Here is a 26,042-nt window from a genome sequence, read left to right on the forward strand (position 1 = left end):
CATGATAAGCCTATAATTAGTTGCTATTATTATCCCCATTTTATAGTTGAAGAAATTGAGGTATATTAAATTATTTGTCCTGTTAAGTATCTCAGCCAGGCTTTAAATTTAGGTTTTTCTATCTCTGTATTCAGCACTTTATTCGCTATGACACCTAACTGCCTCTAAGTGAAAGGATTATTATTACCCTTGCTTCTCCAAGAGGACCAAAATGACATCACTATGTTAGAGTCGAGTGATAGGATATTCTACTGTGGATGATCAGAGCAATATGAGTTTGGGGATGCTCTGCCATAGATTGGACACAAATAGTCTCTATGAATATTTGGGGAGGATTCTCTAACTTTGTATTGTATCATGTTTTTTTCTGATCTAATTCAAAATCTGCTTTGTGCCTTCTCTGATGAGGGAACATATGCTCAGCAGTCCTGTGCCAGTGTCTTTCATGTCATACAATCGGTGGAAGGAAGTCACATTTCTAAGAGGCAGTGCATTCTATACCAGGTATATCAAGGTAGGAGAAGGAATGGCGTTTTGTTTGGTTGAAATTTAACAGGTTACTGGAGTCAAACTGTAAATAGTTTTAAATATCAAAGTAAGAGTTTGTATTTCATCCTAGAGACAATAGGGAAACATGGAAGGCTCTTGAGCAGGAAAATAGTAAGACTTGTGCCTTAAGAAGATTCTATTTTGATAGTTTGATGAATGTTTACTTTGCCAGGCCATCACAAAGTGAGCTCCCAAGCATGCTAAAACATTAAAAATCTTCAAGCAAGAAAAAATTCTAAGATTAATTTTCTCTGTCATTTTAAAAAAGGTTTTTCAAATCTTGAATTTTTAAAAACAAATTAATTTTTTTTAATTTTTAAAAAGATTAAAAAATACCAAAGCTTTTATTCTATTCAAATTAGTCATAAAAATAATACGAATAAATCTCCAGCCTGTGTAACTACATAATAAAAACTGCTCTAATTACATCATAAGGACATAAGTTGTGCTAACTACTTTCTCTCAGAAAATTTCTATCCACAGAGCTATTCTGAAGCCTGATTTCACAACACCAGATTTACTGAGCAGCTGACTGGATTGTAATTTGGCCAACGAGGTAGTATCTGAAAAATCACTTAAGAAGAAAGACTTGAAAAGAAATCTTAAAAAGCTGTGATTTACTAAAATAAATAAATAAAATGTCAGCTTTGCATTGCCACACATGGGAAGAATTTGAGAAATAATAATTCATAAAATAAACAAATGCATTAAGTATAGCCTGCTTTGTGGGGAATTACATTATTATGCTATCTATCAGGGGAGAAGTTGAGAGGATTTTAGACCTATCTTATTCATAAAAGTTTCATGGTGCTTTTATGACCTCAGTCTCTCTGAGGGAAACAGGAAATCCTATTTCTTCATATGTTAAATGAGGAGGATAGAATAGATAGAATATCTCTAAAGCAATAATCTATGTATATCTGTCACATAATGAGAAAATTGGTATACAGAATAACTATCATTTCAGTGATTTTTTTCCTTCTAATCTTTAATCTAGTTTGAACAATGTGTTAGCCTTAAGATATAAAATAGCTGAATGAAAAATTAAAAAATTTTATCAGTCAGTTAGATGGAAGGCAGCCCTGATCCTGTTATTAGAATAGGAAGCTCAGGGTACAGAGTGCTGAGCCTGTACTCAGAAAAATCTGAGTTCAAATCTTTTCTCAGGCACTTATTAGTTGTGGACCTGGGCAATTCATTTAACTTTTGGTTGTCTCAGTTTTTTCATCTGTAAAACAGAGATAATAATGGCACCTATCTCCCAGGTTTTTTATAAGGATCAAATGAGATAAAAATTGAAACATGAAACACAGCATCTTGCAAACAGTAATCCCTATATAAATGTTTCATTTTGTTCACTTATGGCCAAGTCTGTAACCCCTTTTTGGGGTTTCCTTGGTAAAGATATTGAGTTGTTTGCCATTTCCTTCTCTAGCTCATTTTGTAGATGAGGAAACTGAGGCAAGAAGGGTTAATACCTTGTCTAGGTTCTCTGAGGCTGAATCTGAATTCATGAATATGAATATATATATATATAGTATATAAAAATATAAACACACACATGTATGTCTATATACATGTGTATATATGCATACACATACATCTTTCTGAGTTCAGGCTCAGCACTCTGTGCACTATGGTGCTACCTAGCTGCCCCATATAAATTTTAGCTACTACTATCACTTGTATACACTAACTTTCCAAGAATCCCATTTTCTCAGATATAAAATGAGATTAAATGGTCTTCCTTTCAGTTTCAAATCTATATTCCTATGTTTATTTCCTATGTCAGTAAAACATTCAGGTATTTTAATGACTTTTAAAAATACTTTTGAAGTATAGGAAAAAAACCTATGTGTGTGTGTGTGAGTACATCTGAGCAATGGAGGAATGTTCCTCATCAAAGAATGATTAAAAGATGAGGAAAGATCGAATGGTGTATTTCTAAAGATCTTCCCTAACAGACAGCTATTTTGTGACAACGTTTTCCTATAGATAGATATGATGTTTCTCTAGATGTCTTTTGAAATTGTCTTGGATCATTGTATTGCTGAGAAAAATTAAGTCTATCATAGTTGACCCTTACATAATGTTGCTGTTAGTGTGTACAATTTTCTTTCTGGTTTTGCTCACTTAACTTAGTATTTATTCATGTAAGTCTTTCCAGGATTTTCTGAAATCTGCCTGGTCATTATTTCTCAAAGCACAATGATATTCCATTATATTCACACACTACAACTTGTTCAGGCTATTCCCCAATTGATGGGCATTCCCTTAATTTCCAATTCTTTGTGACTACAAAAAGAGCTGCAATTTTTGCATATGTAGTTTCTTTTCTTTTTTTTTTTTTTAATGATCTTTTTGGGATACAGATCTGTGGTATTGCTGGATCAAAGGGTACACACAGTTTGATTGCCTTTAGGGTGTAGTTCCAAATGGCTCTTCATAATGGTTGGATCAGTTCACAATTCCACCAATAATGCATAAGTTCATACCCTGTTGTGGCCTAGCTGTACCTGATCTAAAACTATATTATAAAGCAGCAGTCACCAAAACCATTGGGTATTGGCTAAGAAATAGATTAGTTGATCAGTGGAACAGGTTAGGTTCACAAGATAAAATAGACAATAACTATAGCAAACTAGTGTTTGACAAACCCAAAGATCCCAACTTTTGGGATAAGAATTAATTATTTGACAAAAATTGCTGGGAAAACTGGAAATTAGTATGGCAGAAATTAGGCATCACCCACACTTAACACCATACACCAAGATAAGATCAAAATGGGTCCATTATTTAGGCATAAAGAACAAGATTATAAATAAATTAGAGGGACATAGGATAGTTTACCTCTCAGACTTGTAGGGGAGGAAGGAATTTGTGTCCAAAGATGAATTAGAGACCACTATTGATCACAAAATAGAAAATTTTGATTATGTCAAATTAAAAAGCCTTTGTACAAACAAAACTAATGCAAACACGATTAGAAGGGAAGCAACAAACTGGGAAAACATTTTCACAATTAAAGGTTCTGATAAAGGCCTCATTTCCAAAATATATAGAGAATTGACTCTAATTTATAAGAAATCAAGCCATTCTCCATTGATAAATGGTCAAAGAATATGAACAGACAATTTTCAGATGATGAAATTGAAACTATTTTTATTCATATGAAAGAGGGTTCCAAATCACTATTAATCAGAGAAATGCAAATTAAGGCAACCCTGAGATACCACTACACACCTGTCAGATTGGCTAAGATGACAGGAAAAAATAATGATGAATGTTGGAAGGGATGAGGGAAAACTGGGACACTGATTCATTGTTGGTGGAGTTGTGAACGAATCTAACCATTCTGGAGAGCAATCTGGAATTAGGCCCCAAAAGTTATCAAACTGTGCATACCCTTTGACTCAGCAGTGCTACTACTGGGCTTATACCCCAAAGAGATACTAAAGAAAGGAAAGGGACCTGTATGTGCATGAATGTTTGTGGCAGCCCTGTTTGTAGTGGCCAGAAGCTGGAAAATGAATGGATACCCATCAATTGGAAAATGGTTGGATAAATTGTGGTATATGAATATTATGGAATATTATTGTTCTGTAAGAAATGACCAGCAGGATGAATACAGAGAGGATTGGCGAGATTTACATGAACTGATGATAAGTGAAATGAGCAGAACCAGGAGATCATTATAAAAATCTAATGATCTCTTCTCAATCCTTATCTATATTGACCTCTTTATTGTATATGACACTGTTAGATGCTCTCTTCTCTTGAATATTCTACTTTCTCTCTCTCTCTCTCTCTCTCTCTCTCTCTCTCTGTGTGTGTGTGTGTGTTTGAGATGAGGTTTCCTTATTCTGTCTTATCTGTAAGTGCAGTTTATGGACCATATCCTAATACTTATTAGTACTGAAGTTTTATCTATTCCATTTTTTTCCCCAAGCTGGGCTGCTTCATTCCTCCACAGGCAGCCCATGACTTTCTAGTCTTGGAAGTTCATCACATTAATGCCAGTCTCCATGTAGACACTCAATCAATTTTATCTCCATTGCAGTTCAGAAGTCCTGAACTTAAGTGATCTTCCATCTTAGCTTTCCCCAGTAGCAGGGATAGCAATATGTGCGGGTTTCTTTCCTCTTTTTTTTTTTTTTTTTTTAAATGACATATGTCTCTGTCTTCTTATTGTCTTATTTCTGTCTCCTTTACTATCATCTGGGGTCATCTCCAGTCCTCCTGATCCATATCTTAGCACTAGACCCAGATGGCTCTCGATAAGAAAGTAAGGCTGGTGACTTTGTACAGCTCTCCCTCCCTTCCTTAAATCTAATTCATTTGCATGTCATGGCATCACCTCCTTGATATCATGGTCTTTGAGAATGAAGGACAAACAACCATTAAAAAAAAACAGATTTATTAGGCCTTTTTATTGTGTTAGAACCCACTGGTTCTATAACTTTTCTCCCTCAATATTCCCTCTTTTAGTGACTTCAGATCACATTGGGTTTAATTAGTATCTTTAAACTGAGTAATAATAATAATATTAAGCTAGCAGCTGGATAGTATAATGGATGAAGCACCAAGTTTGGAGTGACGAAGACTTGAATTCAAATCTGGCCTCAGACACTTACTAGTTGTGTGACCCTGAGCAAGTCACTTAACACTGTTTGCCTCAGTTTCTATAAGATGAGTTGTACAAGGAAATGGCAAACCAGTTCAGTAACGTTGTTAAGAAAACCCCAAATGCAAAACTGAAAAGTCAGACATGACTCAACAACAATAATAAAAAGCATTTATATAGCACTCTCTTTGCAAAATGCTTTATACATTTTATCTGATCCTCATATACATATTAATTAGGGGCTATTATTATCCTTAATTAATCCAAAACAGAACCACTTTTCCCAGGCTTTCCCCCAAACCAATCCTTTTTTCTATTTCACTCTTCCTGGCATTGGAATGACTATTCTTCTGGTCAACCAGTTTCTTAGGCTTAATATTATCCTCAGGTTCTAATTCTCTCTGACCTTTATATCAAATGCAATTTTAAAAAATCAACTCTATTTCTATAACAGCTCTCTCATTTTTCTTCTCTCCACTCACACAAGTACTAGCATTATTTGCTTCATAAATCTCTTTGGCTTCCTATTACTTCAAAGATCAAACATAAACTTTGTTGTCAGGTATAAAAAATCCTTTAGAACCTGACTCTAGACTATCTTTCCTGTCATATGATAAATTAATTCTCTTTATATTCATTACATTTTAGCAAGACTAATAATCTTACTAGAGGTCATATATGACATATATGTCTCATTTTTCTGCCTTTGCATTGACTTTTTTTAATGACTGGAATGTACTTTGGCTTTATCTCTACGTCTAAGAATTCCTAGTTTCCTTCAAGAATAAGCCCAAACAGGGTATCTAATTGGCACAGTGGATAGAACTAAGCATGGAGTGAAGAATTTAAATGCAACCTCAGACATTTACTAGTTGTGTGACTGTGGCCAAGTCACTTATTTTTTGCCTCAGTTTCTCATTCATAAAATAAACTTGAAAAGAAAATGATAAATCACTCTAGTATCTTTGCCAAGAAAATCCCCAAAAGGCACAAAGAGTCAAACTCAACTGAAATGACTAAATACACAAATAAATAAATACATACACATGTATACATATACATACTGAACAATAAAAAAGCCCAAATACCAACATTACTTTCTACATGAAGTATTTCCTGATATCTCCAGTTGAAATGATCTTCCTTCCCAAATTATCTTGTATCTATTTTTAAAAATAAACTCGTACATACCTACCTATCTCCACACAGACATAGACACAGACAGACACAGACACAAACACACACACAGACACACTCCTCCATGTTGTCTGCGTCCTGATTGTAAGGTCTTCAGGGCAGGGGCTGTGTGTCTTTGTATTGTTATCTACTAACATGGTACCAGGCATAGAGTTAAGAAATGCTTATTGATTGATCATCTATGATGGTCTGGAAGACCACCTTCTCTTCAGTCAAAAGCAAGCAGTACATATCTTTACTTCAAAAGTATGACAGAACCTATGATAAACCTATAAGCATTTTTCATAGTTTGATAGTACACTTAAAAATGCCTAAATGCTTCTTTAGTCTGAGAGCCCTCCTTAACCACTGCTGCCCTTCTTTCTTTTGAAATTTATTTGTATATTCTGGCAATGTGGCTCTAGGGCTTGATTTTTGCTTACCGAGCAAAAAAATCAGAAGGCAATGCTCTTCTTTCTTTATTTGGCTTTGAATGGAAGGAGAATTTTGCTGGCCTTGTTGCTGTGTCCTTGGTGAGGAAGTAGATCTGGGGGACAGTACCTCATTAAATGAAACAGCACATTTAGGAAGGGCTTAGGAAACTGGTCATGGATTATATGTAAGTAGTCTCACAGGGTAAAAAAAAATCATGTGGTGATATTTGCAATGTGATTCAGTGAAAAGAACACTTGACTTAAGAGTCAGGAGAAATGTGTCCCTATCCTATACTTGTTCTTATCTGTTTGTTACCTTGGACAAGTTATTTAATCTCAACTACTCATTTATTTAGTTCTATAACAAAGAAAATAGTTTTCTGTAATATACTTCATGGGATCAAAATAAATGCTATATAAATTGTAAGATACTATATGAATGGAAATTATAATTGTTATAATAATTCCCTGACTTAATTATTTGTTAATTAATGATTAGACATCATATATAATCATTCAACCTTATTACAAATAATGAATATTAACATCAAGTAATTATCACATCAGAAGAGAAAAATTTCATGGGATAAAGTATTTGTAAGCATTTTGAAAATATGGAGTTGAAGGATCCTAAAACTTTTTAGATTATAATTAGTTAAGTTTTAACTTGATTTAATTTCACCTCACTCTTGGGAAAAGTACAAGAAGTTAAATATTAATTTATGGCTTGAACATTTCTTAGAAAGATACCGTATTTGTGACTTCATTGTTGTAGATGGGATGTCCATAGATTGGCCTGTGGGATTAGCAGTGGAAAGGTGATAAGAACTTTTAGCACAGAAATTTAGAAGTGTTAGAGAGGAACTCTCCTGACAAAAGGGGAGCAAAAGAGATGTTAGCTAGAGAAAAATCACAGGAGAGCTGAGGAAAGAGAAGAAAGGGAGAAATAGAGTTAAGCCTATTTCAACTTGAAGCTAGCTAACATTCAATGCCAATGCCATCTGTGGTAGCATCTGATTTGGAGGGGGCCACTGTTCCTGGTAGAGGCAGAGCCAGGAGCTATTTCCTCACTGAGCCCTGACAGGAAGGAACAAGGCTTTCTGAAATGTTAGAGTCCATGTGCTAAGGCAGAGAGCCTTCTGGGCATTGAGGCTACAGTGCCCAGCTGTTGTCCAAGTTATTACACCCTATCTATTCCTTAACTTTCCAAACTGTGCCAAAAAGGGAACACAAAGAAATACAAATGGACTCATTTCCAGCCTGGGACTGAAGGGAAAGAAAACACAGTCTTGGACAGAAGGAAGCAAAAGTCCTATTGTTTGTGGTATCCCTTGTTACTTACATTCTGTTTTAATCAGTGATATTTCTTGACTCAAGTCATGTATTTAATGCTGATGAAGTTGAAGAGGTTCACTAGGGAACAGGCATTTGAGATAAGTTCTGAATAGGTTTATAAATAGGTCAAGATCAAAATATATTCCAGGAGCCTAAATGTGCCTGGGATGGTTACTCATGTATGAATTCTCCCTTTATTAACTAACACCTCACCACATCTCTTATAAGAATACTTCTCCATTCTTCTCACCTTGTTGCTAGTCTCTTTCTTTTCCAATCAATCTGCTGGAGAGCTGCATTCTTCCTAGGGGTCAGTTTTCACTGTGTCATTATTCTGATCAAAAGCTTTTAATTGCTTCCTCTTACATCTATGATAAATACAGGTTTCTCATCTTGATGCTCAGAATTCTCCATGATGTGGCTACCAATGCCTCTTGAACAAAATACAGTCATCTGTTTGCCATTTAAAGGCTTTGTCCTCTGGTTTCAATCTGTATTTCTGGGCTCATTTCACATCCCAACTAACATTCTTGTCAAACTTGCTTATTTGTTGTTTTCCTTACATAACATTTTACTTTCTCTGAGAAGGCTATATCTCAAGCTTGGAAAGATCTTCACCACAATTTTCAGTGTCTTATACTCTTCCAGGTTTAACTCAAGTGCCACTTCCTACAAAAATGTTTTCCTGATCATCCCAGTTATTGTTCTCCCCCTTTAAATTACTCTGCATTTAATTAGCACAATTTTAAAATTTATTCATCTATATATAGATTATTTCTTCCTGGTAGAATATAAAATTCTTGAGGGAAAGGATTTTTTTTTTTGGTCTTTGTATGCTTTCTATCTGACATAGTGCATGACACATGGCAGGTAGTTAATAAACCCTTGTTTAATTATTTTTAAGCAACTTAATTAAACAAGTTTAAAGTTTTTTTAAATAGGCAGCTAGGTGGTGCAATCATTGGAGCTCTGGACTCATCTTAATGATCATCTGGTCCGTATCTTGCTCACAAGGTTACCATGAGAGATTTTTATCAGTTACCTTGATGAAATTGGGGCATCATCTAGACTAGTGATATTTATTCTTGATGAGGCAGTTAGATGTTACAATGGACAAAATCCTGATCTTGAAGTCAGGAAGATCAGCTCAAATACTCAGAACTGTGTGAATCTGGACACATATTTAAATATCCGCCTGCCTCAGTTTCCTCATATGTAAAATGGAGATGATAATAATAACACCTATTGCAAGGTTTATTGTATCAAAAAAATGCTAGCTATTATTATGTTATTTGAATAACCACAATATCTCATGGTGATTACCATTTCCATTTTTAAGTGTTCAAATTATTCACCCATGTATCTCCTTGGTTATCTATGAACAATTTCCCAAATACTACCAGACTCAATTCCTTGAGTCTTTTAAGGTTCTAAGTGGGTGAACTTTTAGTTTTCCAGGTTTTGGGGGATAGGAAATGGTGAGTACTTATTGATTTCCAATACCCATCTTTTCTCCTTTCTGTTTCTTTAGCACTGAATTACATATATCATTTCTGAATCCAAGTCCAGCTTTTCTCCTTGCTATGGGCTAAGGATAGAGTTTTCTCCTAGCAATACTGTTATAAGTGGCAGTTAGCTTTCTGGGCCGGAGAGCAACAGATATTTAACTCACAGAGAAAGCTATACCTATATAACACTACTGTCTTCTAATATTTTTTGTCACTAACATTTTAACCTAGAAGATTAACCATCAGTCATAATATTACTTTTATGGTTTCAATCAACATTTAGAATTAGTCTCTTAAATATAACTTAATTATAATCAATCAATGAGAATTATCAAGCACTTATTCTATGCCAGACCATGCTAGTCTGTGAGAATATAAAAGCAAAAATGAAACAGTTCCTGCATTCAAGGAGCTTACATTCTAAGATAATTAGAAATTGTCCTGCATTTAATTTTGCAGATTGTAAATGTCCAGGGGAAAGATTCTAAGGATATTTGTGAAGAAGATGAGAATGGTCCTTTTTAAAGTGTATGGATTCTTTAGAGATTGTTTCTTTTTTAAAAAATTATTTCATATAAAAAATTCAATTCTGCCATTAATGAGATAGTTGCCAATATAGAACACTATGGGATGAACTGAACTAGTATAATTTCACAGCTGCAATTATAGTCCTTTTAGAGGAGATATGAAAAACTGAAATGCTGTTACTATAGCAGTAAATTGGTCTCAGAGAGACCCTTTCATTTTTCTTAAGAAGAAATAAATTTCTGTAATAAAGCAACCAAAAGGTAAGAAAAATAATCCACTAAAAATCACAAATGTTTCTGGAAGCAGAAATATAATTCATGAACAAATGCTGAAAAGGGAATTTTTTAAATGTCCATACATTTAAGGACAAGAAAAGAATGCCAGTTTTTAGAGAGAATTTTATAGTGCTTTAAAAAATGAGGGTTTTTTTTTCTAGTTCTCTCAGAGAATAAGAAAATAAAATATTTTATTAAAGAGGAAGATAATTTATTTTGTATAAGATATAGACATTAAAATATATTTTGGTTGAAGAACCAAGTAAAAAGCCTGTTATTTTGCAAAATCTAAATTTTTAGCTTAGCACATACTGCATATAGATGATTAAACTGATAAAAAAGCACAATAGCAATTTCCTTCAGTGGTGATGAAACTGAATGGTCTATTTTAGCATCATCTGGGTATTCTGATGCTACTCCACTAGAAAGACCCAAAGTGCTTTAAAATACTTCGATGGAACAGAACTGAAGATATTCAACTCTGTTGTGAACATTGCCACTTGTTCCTATGAATTCATGGTGATGTTAGCCTGGTAAAAGGAATGACAATTTCAGATGGATAAAATGATAACCTTTTGCAAAATATAGTGAATTTTAGGTAAGAATCAGCTCCAAATGCCCTAAGCATTGAAGGATTCTATGAAGTCTAAGATAATTGGCTATTCACACAGGCATATTCAATATTCTGGAGGGGCTAAGGATTAAAGTCACAGCTGAATCTACTGGAAACCAGATGGTACAAGTGTATTTCCATTATCTTAGAATCTTAGAACAGAGGGATCTTTGTTCTTATAAGGCATGATACAAGTTCTCAGGTTGTGGTTGGGGAAATCTGGTGTAATAGATTTCTGGAGACTGTGTCACCTCACTGCCCAATTGATGCATTACAATAACCCATAGCACCTTGTTTTTACCTCTGTGGAGAGGAAGGTCATACCAGGTCAGGAGAAAAACAAACTGGAGATTGGTGGCTTTTGGAGAAAGGGCACAAAAATGAAGAGGAGCAGAATTGTTCTTAAAGCTATACAAGAAAGAAATTTGTGGGAGTCAAGAGATATGAATTCAAATTGTAGTTGTATGAGTTACATGATTGTGCAAGTCACCTTTCTGGGACTTACTTTCTTCCCCTGCAAATGAGGAAACTGAATTGAGGATCTCCAATGACTTTCCCTCTTTCTAATCAAATTAATCAATGGTTTATCCATTTTTTTTTCATAAAACCTATTTTTGATTTTATTTATTAGTTCAATAGTTTTCTTACTTTCAATTTTATTAATCTCTCCTTTGATTTTCAGAATTTCTAATTTGGTATTTAATTGGCGGTTTTTAATTTGTTCTTTTTCTAGCTTTTTTAGTTACATGCCCAATTCATTGATCTTCTCTTTCTCTGTTTTATTCATATAAGCATCTAGAGCCGGCAGGGGTCCTCAAACTTTTTAAATAGGAGGCCAGTTCACTGTCCCTCAGACTGTTGGAGAGCCGGACTATAGTAAAAACAAAAACTTTGTTTTGTGGGCCTTTAAATAAAGAAACTTCATAGCCCTGGGTGAGGGGGATAATCGTCCTCAGCTGCTGGATTTGGCCCACAGGCCGTAGTTTGAGGACCCCTGAATTCTAGAGATATAAAATTCAAATGCCCTTTCCAATCCTGACATCCAATGACTAAATCTAGGACGTGGTGTCTACAAGGTGTGGGTGGGTGGGGGAGGGTTACTACATGAGAATCCTACACTAATATGATCTTTTGCCTTTTCCTATTTTTTTCCTCTAATGACTTCTATGAACCTAGCACTTTAAAGGTAACAAAATACTCTCTATTGTGTTGTTTGCTTCTCATAGCATAAGCAGATAAGTAATGCAAACACAGAGAGAGGGCTTGGACCTGAGATTTCCTTGAGATATTGTTTGTCCTTTCTAAGAGGACTGAAGACATCATGTGATGTTGTCTTTACTGACATGTGAATTGGATTTCAGTGCGCCAAAGCTGCACAAAGTCAGCAGCCTTACTCTCTCTTCCAGAGTCACCCAAGGTCAATGGCAGATTGAAAGTCAGGACAATTGGCAATGGCCCAGGATGCAGTGGATGACCTTGGCATCTTTGATGTCTGATCAAGCTCTAAGTGCTCCACAGTGCTTGCTTCAGCCAGTTTTATGGCTATTGGAACAAATTATTCTCATTCTTCCATTCCATTGGGAAAGTCTTTACCTACTTGGGGTAGCTACCTCCCAAAATCACCAATGGGTTTGAGGATGATTAGTTACTCTCAACCTGGTTTAGCCTATCTGACAATACAGTTTTACCAGGATGTGGCCACTGCACATCCTACAGTTTCTTGGAGCTACAGGTGAGAGTTGGGTGAAGGTGAACATCAAAGGTGGATGATCAATCCTGAAAAGGGCTTGGCAAAGTCTCTCACCAGAGATGTTCCTTTCCCCTGAATACTCCATTCTTCCCTACCAGTGGCTTAAGCGGGTTTTCTGAAATTATGGTCTTAGAGCACTTAAAGTGGTAATTTTACTGGGGTCATATAGACAATATATTTCAAAGATGGAATTTTAATCCAGATCTTCCCAGTTTTAAGGCCTGCTTGTTCTGCTATCTCTTCAGTGCATAGACGTTATCCTTAGTTTATAGGTTGCCTAGTAAATAAGGCACTGGACCTGGGGTCAGGAAGATCTCAGTTCAAATGTGACCTCAGATACTTACTAGCAGTGTGAGTATGGGCAAATCACATAACCTCTGTTTGCCTCAGTTTTCTCATATGTGAAATGGAGATAACAATAGCACCTATCTTGTGGGGTTGTTGTGAAGATCAAATGAGGTAATATTGGTAAAAGGCTTAGGATAGTAAGTATACAATAGGTGCTTAGTACCTTTCCCTGTCCCCCCACCCTCTGTGAGAAAACAGAGACTGGGGAGAATGAATTATCTTTAATCATCATACAAGTTCATAGAGTCCAAAAAGCTAGAACTAGAAGGGATTTCATAGTCAATACCCCTTATAGAGAGCCAGAACTTTGAAGAAGTATACTTGTTAACTCAGTGGAATTGATAAGACAATGGTTATCTAGTTTAGCATGTGAGTTCTCTAGTTCAGCATGATTGATTTAATCCTAAAACAAGGTGTTAACTCAGTAGAATTAAGATAATGATTTTCTAGTACTTTGTGTAGTTCTACAAGTTGATACCTATTCTACAAGATTGACACCTACGATGATGTTCTTAGAGTATATAAGAGCTAAGAGATCTGGGAGGGGAGACAGACTTCAAGATAGAGACTGTCTTGGTGGCTCTCCTGCCTTCTGCACTGAAACCAAGACCCATTCCTAAGGGCCTCCAGAAAGCTAGCCTAGGCCCCAGGCAAAGGAGACAGACTGTGAAGGAGATAATAGACTTTGGACTTTATCCCTGATTATTCTCATGGTGATTGTTCTGCTGAAAACAACACTGGTCTGGAGACCTCCAGAAAGCGAACCAGAACCTTACAATCCTTCATTTTGCAGATAAGGAAGTTGAGGTGCTTAAACTGATTTTAAATTTATTTATTTAAATTTAAAATTAATTTAAATTGAGCTTAAATTGATGTCCCCAATTATCAGTAAATATCAGAGGTCAGATGGTTAACCCAAGTCTTCTGACATCAGAACTATTGACCCTTCCAATCTCCCCTACTGAAGTAAAAGAGCAAATTTATGAACATAGATTTTTAACTAGGCAGTTTTTTCCACTGCAGGGAGTCCTTATAACCTTGACTGCATTTGTTGGGGATATAGACAGAGGATGAGGCACAAATATGTCTACATATGCTACTGTTACCAACCCAAATCAATATAATGCAATATAATGACTTTACCATCAAAAGTTTGGTAAATCCTAGTCTCTAAACCTACATTAAAAAAAAATAAAAGAATTTCTCTATAAGTGCAGTTTTGGACTTCATTCTCAAACTGCCTCATGCATTGAACATACAAGTGACCCAGACTGAACAAAACTTAAAATAATGAGCGCTGACGTGCTGTGTTTGTTAATGAGAAATCAATGGGACCATAAGTCCCACATAGTCATTTAGGAAATGTGGTCTCAAAACTAACACATGCATGCTTCAGTTAAATGCTACCCTGAGGCCAAAAACCAAAAACAAAAACACAAAATGAAGCAGGTGAGATTTCCCTGCAGATTCAATTGACTCTTACAGGAGCTTAAGACTTAGGGTTTCCTCATTCACCCCAAACCGTTGTAGTATTGTAATAAAAATAAACAAAGCACTAAATGGAGTAAGCACTAGGTTTTTCTTGAGCACTATGGAGAAGCTTGATTGCTAAACAAGGGAGAATTCCCCATTTATTTGAAGGATAAAATCTTCAGCATTGTGCTGTTTTAGGAGGGCTGTTATATCACAAAGACTCCCTCATCCTGAATTAAAACATTAAAATTGCAGACTGGAAAGGAAGCTCAATGAAATATCAATGTGTCAAATACCAACAGCTTCTCTGAGTCCCCAGTGCTTGTGTTTATTAAAGTTGGTATTAGAAACAAGCTATTTAAGAGAATGTCATCGTACTGTGTTGGAAAACTCATTAGGGAAAAGAAATCCATGAGGAGCTTTGCTACTAATGATAGTCATTGGAATGGAGACTGATGCAAAACAATCATTCTGATTCTGTGAAAAAAAGACCACCAGCTACTTGATTAGTTTCATACTGTCTCTAGCAAGAGAAATAGGCAGAAACACACTATTGGCCTTGGTGAAGACTCTAAATACTTTCCCCACTCCCTCCTTTTTAAAACAGGAAAATTGTAGGTCAAATCCTTAATGTTAGAAGCATGTAGGTTTGTTGAGGGGAACCCCAAAACTCTCTTTCTCTCTCTCTGACTTTGGGGGTGAGCCATGAGGTAAAGCACTTGAGAAACTCCTTGAAGGAGACATTCTCTTTGAACCCTATCTCTGTGAAAGGCCTGCCCCAGGGAATCAAGATAAAGTGGATTCACTCTCTTATCTATGTGAGATCAGTTGAGTACCACTCCTACTTAGCTTGGAGCTGGAGAGTCCAACCCCATTGAGTTGGAAATTAGTCTAGAGACATATATTCAATTCCAAGCTTTTCTATTCTGATTCCAGCTCAAACTGCACCCAGCCCCCATCAAGAACTTCCCCCAGCTTCTAGTCTAGGCTTCAGTTATAAAAAAAAAAGCCTACTTAGAGCTTTCTCCTTGCAGAGGACCTAACATGCCATGCTATGCCAAGAAACCTCTCTCTCCTTGGCATAAGCTGCAACTCTCTGCCTGCTGAAATAATATTCTCTTTTAGCATTATCTCCTCTTAATCTCTTTCTCACCTATTTCCCTAACAAGATTTTATACCTCTCTGTCAGGATTTCTCTGCTAGGAACTTTACTTCTCTGTCAGGACCTTGCCACCAAGGAATTCAGTCTTTCTATTGATGCACAGCAAAGGCTGGCTCCCCAATGCCAATAATAAACTTCTTTTTGCCAATCCAACTTTTTGGGTTTGCAAGTTCCTTTACGAAGGACCTCTGCACTGCCAGAAAGGGTTCCCACAACTCCTTGCCCTGCGCCAAATCCTAGGGGAATCAAGGGATCCTGCTCCAAACCCCATCATTTGGGGACACAACCCCAAATCTCTTCATTTGAGTCCTTAACCTCCAAGTACCCTAAACCTCTTCAGTTTAACCTTCAAGTCAAAAGCATAGACCTCACTGAAAACTACCATAATAAAAATCATTTAAGGACAGGGACTAGAGCTGCAATTTCATTCATGAAGCGAGTTCCCAGGGAGGAACTGCTTTTTATCAGTGACAGTTGGTATGAGAGGTAACTCATAATCTTAGAGAGTTGCCTAGGTCTCTAAGAAGTTAAATGATTTGCCCTAGATGATCCAGCGAGTATGAGCTGGGGTGATACTTGGACCAAGGTCTTCTTGGGTTCAAGATCAACTCTCTACTCATTTTACCATGTTGCTTCTTAAAAATCAATGAAGTAAGATCTTTTTTTCTGAATCATCAGGCTTTAAAATCTTATTAAGCAGTGGGGCCAAAGAACTTTTAGCATTCTCCTGTGTACTTATAAAGAAATATGTTATAGTTAATCTATCTGGGAACCAGATAATTTGTTGTTGTTGTTGTTGTTTGTTTGTTTGTTTTGCTCCTTCTATTAGCAGTCTAACTAGTTCATGGACAAATATGCTATTTAATTTTTTTGATGCATATAGTAGGAAGAAAAAAGTCTTTGTTTTCTCTTGAATGACTCCAGAAAGACTGCTAAGAAATTGTCACACATTTCCATATGGCTGAAAGGACTTAGTACTTATCTTTATTGAGCAGTTATGCCCAATTGAAACCCAAAAGTTGCCATTTTGTTCAATTCTCCTTTAGGATGTGAAGCTTAATGGTGACATATCACAGTGATCTTACATTTTGCAAAGCAAACTTCCTTCAATCTAGGTCATTTGTGGTTTCCCAAGATGTTGGAACAGTGGCCATTCTTAGTTCATGTGTGAGAAAAGATGCTTTCTTCCCCTAGTGGATTGCACAGGTGCAGTCTGGAATTGGGCATCAATCCAACCCCTCACTAGGACACCAAAACATTTCAGTGTGTGCTCTGTGAGGCATGGTACAGCCATGGGGTATCCCTTTACTAAATCCCCATGCAGAGACAAATACATCTGTTTAGGATCTTCTCTGGGGTGTTAGTTAACTGTAAAATGAACCTGGGACTGCCTGCTGAAGGGGAGTCTGGAGGGCTCTTAAGAATCTCAATTGATTCTATTGCCTTGATGAGGAGCTCCAACCCATTTGGAGGATGGAATGAAATTACTTTTAAGTGCTTACTATGTATGAGGCACTGGGCTAAGGACCAAAGGGAGACTCTGATAGTTTTGCTTCCTCTTAAAATTTGTTAGGCAGGAATCCCCTATCCAAGAACTATCTAGATTAGTTGAACTGGTTTTAGGAGGAATACTGCCTAGATGTGTTGTTCTCCCAAACCTGATCTATAATATCCCTGGTCACCTCAAGAGTGCACCTTACCATTTTAAAAATGTACATTATTTTGATAGTCCAAGAAAACAAACTGTCTCAGGACTGGATAAATGAACCTTAGGCAAGAAAAGAGTTAGGTTTGAAGCCTTGAAGTCCAATAATAAATGTAATGTCTTAAGGAAAGTGATGAAAACTATTTTTCTATCCTCATCAACTTCTATTTGGTAGGAATATAGTGGTATTTTAAGGATTGATGACTAATTATCTGGAAACTCAAACTGATTGGGAATGGGAAGAGTTTATTCCACCATACCACACAGCCTCTTGATATATTCCTGTAGTTTATAGAAAATTTCTGAGTTCCCAATAGGCTATTTTGTTTTTCATTTGTTTTCTTTAATTCTCAGCCAGGGTTTAATACCAATGTACTACAAAGGAGGTGTGCCCTTTCAATGTTTTATTACTTACATAAAAAATACAAATGACTTGCTCTGGTGTTTTATCAGACATATGAAATAACGAAGTTACTTCCAAGATGTCTATACCAATAAACTGAGCACAATTGATTGATGATTCAATCACTGTTTTTTGGTTTGCTTATTTTTCTGAAAATTCTGTAATGGATCACTCATTCAAATGTGAAAAAAATTGAGGGAATTAGCATTTATTTGTAGCCAGAGAGGTACACATACATAAATATGTATTTATTCTTACACATTTCACTTGAGTTTAGTTCAGAAGTTAGGTGATAAACCGAAAGCATTTGGTCATTCCATTAGGAAAAATATGAAGGAAAAACAACCCAATTTGTATTTAACAATAGAAATAAGAGAGTTTATGAATTGAGATCTACAGTTTGTCAAAAGGGAAAAAAGTACCTTGGGTTTCTCCCCATTAGGGTGCACAGTGGATAATTTTACCAGCATTTGTTTGAATATTCATTAAAAACAGAACATATTATTTTGTTTTTTAGTCCTGAAGCAGGTCATAGAAAAACTTCCCTCTGCTAATTTCTATGGCAGGACAGTAATAATGCTTGTACACTACAGGACAAGTCACAGGCGGATCAACTACCTGACAAGGTCAATGACTCTCTCCCTCGGAGCTGTGCTGACCGGCTCATCATTGATCATTACGATCTGATCTCCTGGGATAAGTTTTCCTTCTGAGGGGCCACCTGGAGACAAATGAGAGTTAAGTACCAGTTAGCTGATCATTGTTAACACACTGACAGCCTCTTCTCCTATGCCTCAGCACCTGGCAACAATTGTCCTGTAGAACTGATATTATCTATAGCAGAAGGATCAGGGTGCTTCTCCTAGAAGCAAAAGACCTCCTTAGGTGCACAGTCATTTCTTCAGTCTTTGAATTGTCATTTCTGATGTGAGAACTAAATACTTTCTTGGCTTCTAAGTTTGTTTTTTTTTTTTTTTAATTATATAAGGTAAACCCACATCTGTCTCAGCAACACATCTGGTAAAAATAGAAAATGTCATTCGGTTGGAAGTAGAATATTATTTTCAGGTGCCCAGGTATTTGATATAATATGACAGACTTGGACTTGACATTTGATAGAATTTTTCAGTTTTTCACCCAGGTGTTAGTCCCCATATATAGATACAATCCAAGTCTTTTCTTTCAAATGTCAATGGTGTTAATAAAAAAAAAAAAATCTTTTTAAAGCAATGAAAATGAACAAGTCTTTAGGCATGGCACAGAGCACATAGCCAATAAAAATTAGAAACACAGACATTTTGAGTTGGATGGGACATAAGAAATCACCTAGTCTAGCTAAACCTTTTCCTTTTATAGGGAAACTGAAGATTTGGAGAGGTGAAATAACAATATACTCATGGTCTTGGCTTATTTGTGGCAGAAATGGAACTGAAACTTAGGTGTCTTGACTTCCAATCTAGTACTTTTTCTTCTAACTAAAATGCTTCCTATTTTCTATTTGCATTATTTCTATCTCTGAATGTACATACTGAAATCTATATTTCATTTTTTTTTGCTGTGAGAAGTAGAAAAAGTTAGAGAAATCTTACCATAGTCACAGGAGAGTATTCATATTATAAGTGTTGAAACTTAAACTTAAATGGTGTTGACCTTCATAGAATGATTTATAGAAACATTTGTAGAACTCATCTTAATGACTTGTCAAAGCAGCTATTATGATTCAATCAAATTGGTAAGTGACCAGTTGCTAACTACCTGTTTCAAAATAATCAATTATTTGAATTCAGCTACAATTGATTATTTTGAATACTAATTATAGCTCTAGATTCATGCATTTTAAGCTGAAATATGAACCTGACCTGGGAAGATGTACTTAATTTAGCTATTATGTTAAAATATCTCTTCCCTTTTCTGATTCTTCCCTTTTTATGCAGAGTTCTCCAAACATACCTGCTGTTAAGCATAGAAGAATCTGCTGTGAAAGAAATGACAGACACAAAGAGGAGGGGGGCAAGTTTATAGGTTGCTTATCGGTTTTTAAAATCAATTATCATTTACCAAGAGGGTTTTTATAATAGGTAAAAGAGATATGAGATAAGTAAGTGCCTAGAGATCAATGGGTATTTTCCTTTTTTGAGTTTTTATCCCCAGAACCCTGGGGTTGCTAGGTTGCTAGGTGCTAGTTGACTTGAATCAAATCATATGAACCCCTCATACTCTCTGTCTGTAAATAACAATAATTTTTTTTTAATTGTCTTGCTCTGACTCTCTCTTTCACTTCTACACTAGTGTAATTTGTCTTTAGGGAACAGAAGTAGGCAAAGGTTGGATTTTGACTACAAAATTTGTTGTGCCCTTCCTTTTTGCATGAGATAGTTTTAGAAAGGAGAGACTTGAGAGCTAGGGGAAAAAAATTAGAAGAAAAGGCTAGAGATCCACGCAAGGAAGTAGGCAGCATGCCTAGATATAAGCTATGATAGCTCTCAGAAGATCTATCCTGAGCCTATGTTATCACCTAGTAAGAGACTGGTTTCAGGTATAATGCTTGTCTAGAGTCATGACAGCTGGGCAAGAGACAGAAAGGGACCCTTCCTAATCCTTAGCTGAGTAAGCAAGAGGGTTTTTGTAATAGATAAAAGAGATATAAGATAAATGAGTGCTTAGAGATCAATGGGTATTTTCCTTTTTTTGAGTTTTTATCCCCAGAACCCTGGCAAAAAAAAAAAAAAAAAAAAAAGGTGCTAGTTGACTTGAAACAAATCATATGAATCCTCATACTCTCTATCTGATGCCTCAAATCATGGAAACCATTACCAGTAATTACCCAAAGAAGGGCTAGGAATTCATCTATCTCAGGGCTATGGTAGGATAGGTAATGTATTGGGGGATATGAGGTGGGAAAAGAAAATTATCAACATATTTTCCCACAGAAACATTATTACATGTGATGATTAAGTTCAATAGAACTAGTAGACTAGCACAATATTTCAGGTATAATTCAAAGTTAAATAGGGCTGTCCAGGGAAATTAATCACCATGCATCACATTGTTTTTATGGGAAAATACCCAAGTCACAAACAACCAACTTATAAATACATTTTTGGAATTGCCTATGTCCATCATTAGCCCAAACCACTTCCTCCACCAGGCTGTTAGATAAAGAATTTGAAACATGGATTCTGTACATACAATTCCTTGTTCCTTTCAAATTATGAATCAGTGGAGCCCTTCAGGGAAGAAGTCATTCTTTGCACTTCATTAAACACACTGGGTTCTCTTTCATAGAAGGAAAATCTATGTCTTGCCACTGAAATCATTAGGAATTTCGGTGTAACCATTTGCATGACAGCTACACATTTTATCTAACTTTATAAGAATAAAAATTAATGGAAATCAATTTGACTTAAATTTATTCTCAGCATCTCAAATCTCCCTAACTACATGCATGAATGGCTTTGAATTCGAGAAGAGGTAACAGAGCAAGAAGGGATAAGTTATGTAGAGCCACAAAGTGCAAGTAGAGAAAGGGAGAGCAGAATTGTCACCCTGAGGTAGTCATGGTGGCCAAAAAACCAAAGGTTGTGAAATATTCGGTATTAAGTGCTTGTACAACTGATAGAAATTCAAGTGATATTTTTGTTTTATATATATATATATGTATATAATATATATGTTTACATATATATATGTTAACACATATATACATACACATGTACATGGTATTCCAACAGACTTAGTGGAGCTTTAAACTTTAAATAAGCTAAAAATTTATCTCTATATATGTATGTATATCTCTATATATTATTAACATACATACACACACATACATACATATATTATACCTAGGCCATCCTGGCTAAAAGATCAGCTGTCTTTTCATTATATATACTCTATCACCTCTCTCCACTATCAATAATCATTACATGTTTCAAGTACAATAAAATGAATCAATCATTTTAGTCAACTGGTGGGGTAGATAAGGGAAGAACCAATTTTTCCAGTAGTTAAGGAGGAATAGCTATTACACTGAAGGACATAAGAATCTTGAGAATGACCTAAGATGAGTAAGAACTGTGATCCTTAAGCAGTCACTGATTAATTTGAGTTTACTTTAATAGCTATAGGTGAAATTTGTGAAAAACAGATCATTTGACTCCTTTATGATTAGGAGTTTAGGATGTGGACCTTCACACTTTTTTTTTTTTTCCTTAGAACCACAAACTCTAAATTCTATAGCACCAGAGTTCTGTGAAGGCATGGGAGAACTAGGGACAAGGTTAATGACTCTAAGAATAAGACATTATACTGTGTGTGTGTGTGTGTGTGTGTGTGTGTGTGAGAGAGAGAGAGAGAGAGAAAGAGAGAGAGAGAGAGAGAGAGAGAGAGAGAGAGAGAGAGAGAAATAAAAATGAAATAATGGTAGAAGGATTTTCACCACTTGAATTTTTTGCATCAGTCTTTCTCCCTCCCTCTTAGCCTCATTTCCAAGAAACATACAACTATTCTAGGAGGCGCTATGCTTTGGTGGGAAGAAGACTGGAAGCAGAGAGGGGTTAAGTGATTTGCCCAGGGTCACACAGCTAGGAAATGTTAAGTGTCTGAGGCTAGATTTGAACTCAGGTTCTCCTGACTTCAGGGCTGGTGCTTTATCCACTGCACCACATAGCTGTTCCCCAATTTTCTTTTCTATAAAATAAAGGCCTCAGGCTATTTCCTCTGAGGTCTCTTCTAATTCTTTATCTATGGTTCTTTGATGGTCTTTCCTATTATGTGTTCACACTTAAAGAAATAGTATTCAAGAATAATATTTCATCAATCAGTTTTGCTTATGATCAATCAAAATGATCAATTTTATATTTAAGAATGTAGACCTGAATGAAATTTCCTCTAAAAGAAATTTTAAAGAACTATTCTAACTCTAGCTTTTAGTATAAACTGATCTATTTTATTGGTCATGCCTATGGTGGGCTCCAGGAGGAGATCCACAATTCATAGCAAACAGCAGGAGGAAGGGGAGCTATGGGTTGACTTACCTGGTGTTACTGAACGGACAACCACTGGTTTCTCACTCCCTGCCACAAATCCGAATCCCAACACAGGATCCCTCCTCATCTCAACCTGTCGAGGAGCAGGAGGGATGATTTGGCAGCTCTCAAATCTAGGGTCTTCAAATGTGACCCCCTGTGTCATGTGACTGTGGATAAAGAAGAAAGGAATCATGAATAATACTACTAATAAATTACCACATTATTGGATAAGAAATTGGCTTCAGAATCAGAAAACCTGGGTTCAAATTCCATTTTTAATACATTTTGATTGTGACCATAGCTAAGCTACTTAGGTGACTTAATCTAAAAAATTTTAAATTTTAAAAAGAAATGTTTAACAAAATTTATAAGAATGTAATAGAACATAAATAATGTGATGTTTTACATGAATATGAGCCCTGCAGGAATCTTATGTAAAGTATAGTAGTCCATAGTTTCTATTTGAATTTGACACCTTTGTCCCACACTGATGAAATCCTTGGTCCAGTTCTTATGCCCCATATTGTTACAATGCTTTTCAGTTACAAGTTTTTGCATTTCTGTTTTCCCAGTTTGATCTAGCTGTTTAGTTTTTCTATTGTGTCTGTTCTTCCTTTGCTATATAGAACAACAAAAAGGCAGATTGCAAATCCCTGCATGTCCACTAAAACCCACTTCATATATATTTTCTGTATATACCATTTAGAAAGAAAGTAACTTTATTCTGTGATAAGATCTGCAATTTTACAATCTTGGAAAAGTCATTTTACCTCTGCCGATCTCAGTAGCCTCAACTGTAAACTGAGAAGCTGGACACAATGATATCTTAACTTTCTACTATTCTTTTCTGTACACAAATAGACAACCCAATTTAGACTGGTCTATCTACACCATGGGAGATTTATTTTTCTCAGAGTCCTGTATCCCTAGCAAGCCAATTACAATCATTGCAGGAAAATAAAGTTGAACTCATTATAGGCCTGATAGAGGAGAACAAGACTAATCCATTTGAAGCTGTCGGTGTTACAATGAGATAGTGAATTCACTATGAGTGTATAGGTTACCTGTGAATTGACCTGTATTCTAACAAAAACTCTGGCACTGTGAGGATTTTTTTCTGTATCATGTTTTCATTTTAAATAAAACACAAACGATATAATCCCAGGCTATCACAATGTCAGAATTCATCACAGCATTAAAAAGTTGGCAGTGTGCCTTTCTGGTAAAACATCAAGAAACAACAATGGTTTATGAGGGAATGAAATAATACAAGATGTGAGGGAGAGAGAACAAAGTATGGATAGGTTATTGTGTGTAGCCCCAATAGTCATAGAATCCTAGGGGGTAGACAGGAGAAAGAAAGGTCATCTGATTACCAATATATTTATCCAATCTGTGTGCAATGTTAATTAGTGAGACTTGACCTGAATGGTGATTATGGCTCTTAGTGCTAAGATTCTATGCTTAGAATCAGAATTTGGGGATAACACTGATGGAGCTCTGACAGACATATTTTCCAAATAGTCAGTTCTTGACATCCAGGCATTTAATTTTCCAGACTTCAAGAATTCATGTGATTTTATTAGTAACCTCATTTTCACTTTCACATTGGCAAACACACACATTTGTGGTTGTGTGTAATAGAGAAAAAAAATGAGAGATGTGATGAGTTTGTGGAGCAGCCTACATTTTACTAGACTTTATACTGGTCTTGATCACCTTATCATTGTAAAGAGCTCCCTGTGCATTTGTTGAATATTTTCATTGTTTGCTTTTAAAAACTCAACTTCTGTGTCATAGTTATGCCACCAAAGAATAGTTTAAGTCCTTTGGGCTCAGGTTGAATAGGTTAGACCAGAATAGTATACAGTATACAGCACAATACTTTCAGCTCCATCTGACACAATGTAAGGTAAGATTCAGGTTAAAAATGATTTAATTTTAAGATTTTTATTTTCTGTGCAGTATTTATGGCGCTGTGATTTTTTGTATTATCAAAAGAGTATTATCCGAAATAATGTGAATTTTAGTGAGATGTTAGCATAAAAGGTCACAGAATTCTAGAAACTTAGCAATGAGAAAAAAATGTTTTACATGTTACCAATTTTATTTTCTGTTTTGCATTTTATGAGTTATTTCTTTCATGGATACTGTTTTGGGAAAAGTATATATTATCAGAACGAATATTTTGTGATGAAGAATTATATGCAGGAACATCTAGGTGGAGCAGTGGTTAGAGCATCAGCCCTGAAGTCAGGAGGACCTGAGTTTAAATCTGACCTCAGATGCTTAACACTTCCTAGCTGTGTGACCCTGGGCAAGTCATTTAATCCCAATTGCCTCAGGGGAAAAAAAAAGAATTATATGTAGAAAAACATGTTTTCAGTAGCTCTAACAAAAAACTAGAGTTTCTTGTAATCATTGGAATTTGATTCCCCATTTCTCATAAATTCACTGTATCAATAACCATGTATTGGACTTTTGTGTTAATTTTTTAGGAATGTTATCCACTTGAAAGTTTAAGATCGTACGTACATCATTCTGATATCCCAGTCATCTTGTCACAGGAAAAGAGAAAAGAAGGCAATAAGCCCAGAGTTTTAGTATGGGTGTAATTTTTTTACTATTTTGTCCATATTGACTGTTTATGATTGTATGTAAGTGGATCCATGATATATATAGCTTCTTTCATTTTGACTCATTCTTATTCATTCATCTAATATCAAAGTTTTATCTATCTTAAATAGACCCCAGGATTGGATTATTTTGTTATCCCAAAACATGATTACAGGTATCATGAGACTATTTCAATGTTTGTTTGTTTGTTTTCTGGCCTAGTGATTAATTACAAAAAAGCTACATTTTTCCTACACAAGTTTCCTTCCTGCCATATTCCCTATTTCAGTTCTTACCCCTATACTCCCCTTTTTCCCAATATCTTTTAAAAAATAATCTTTTATTTGTCCAGATTTTTGAGGGTACATTTTGAATGTGCAAAGTACCAAATAGAATTATGTGTATGATACAAAGGAAGAATGAAATTTGCATGTGGTTCCTTTTTCTAATTACAACAAGAATTTTCAAAGGTCCCTGAAAGTTGACCACCTAAAATTTTGGCCTCAGGTTTTGACT

At 35.7% G+C, this 26,042-nt stretch overlaps 1 protein-coding gene across 3 annotated transcripts in view; it reads right to left on the reverse strand.

Moving 5' to 3' along the window:
- FRMPD4 (FERM and PDZ domain containing 4) overlaps positions 1–26,042 on the reverse strand; it is a 723,029-nt gene that overhangs the window by 130,924 nt on the left and 566,063 nt on the right. For all 3 annotated transcript variants that reach the window (XM_012546092.3, XM_031958997.1, XM_031958999.1), the window contains exons 3-4: positions 22,917–23,077; positions 18,502–18,604 (exon numbers count right to left, since the gene is read on the reverse strand). In XM_012546092.3, coding sequence (XP_012401546.2) covers positions 18,502–18,604; positions 22,917–23,077 — 264 coding nt within the window. The remainder of the gene's footprint in view (positions 1–18,501; positions 18,605–22,916; positions 23,078–26,042) is intronic.

This window comes from Sarcophilus harrisii, chromosome 3 (genome assembly GCF_902635505.1).
Source record: "Sarcophilus harrisii chromosome 3, mSarHar1.11, whole genome shotgun sequence".
Lineage (NCBI taxonomy): Eukaryota > Metazoa > Chordata > Mammalia > Dasyuromorphia > Dasyuridae > Sarcophilus > Sarcophilus harrisii.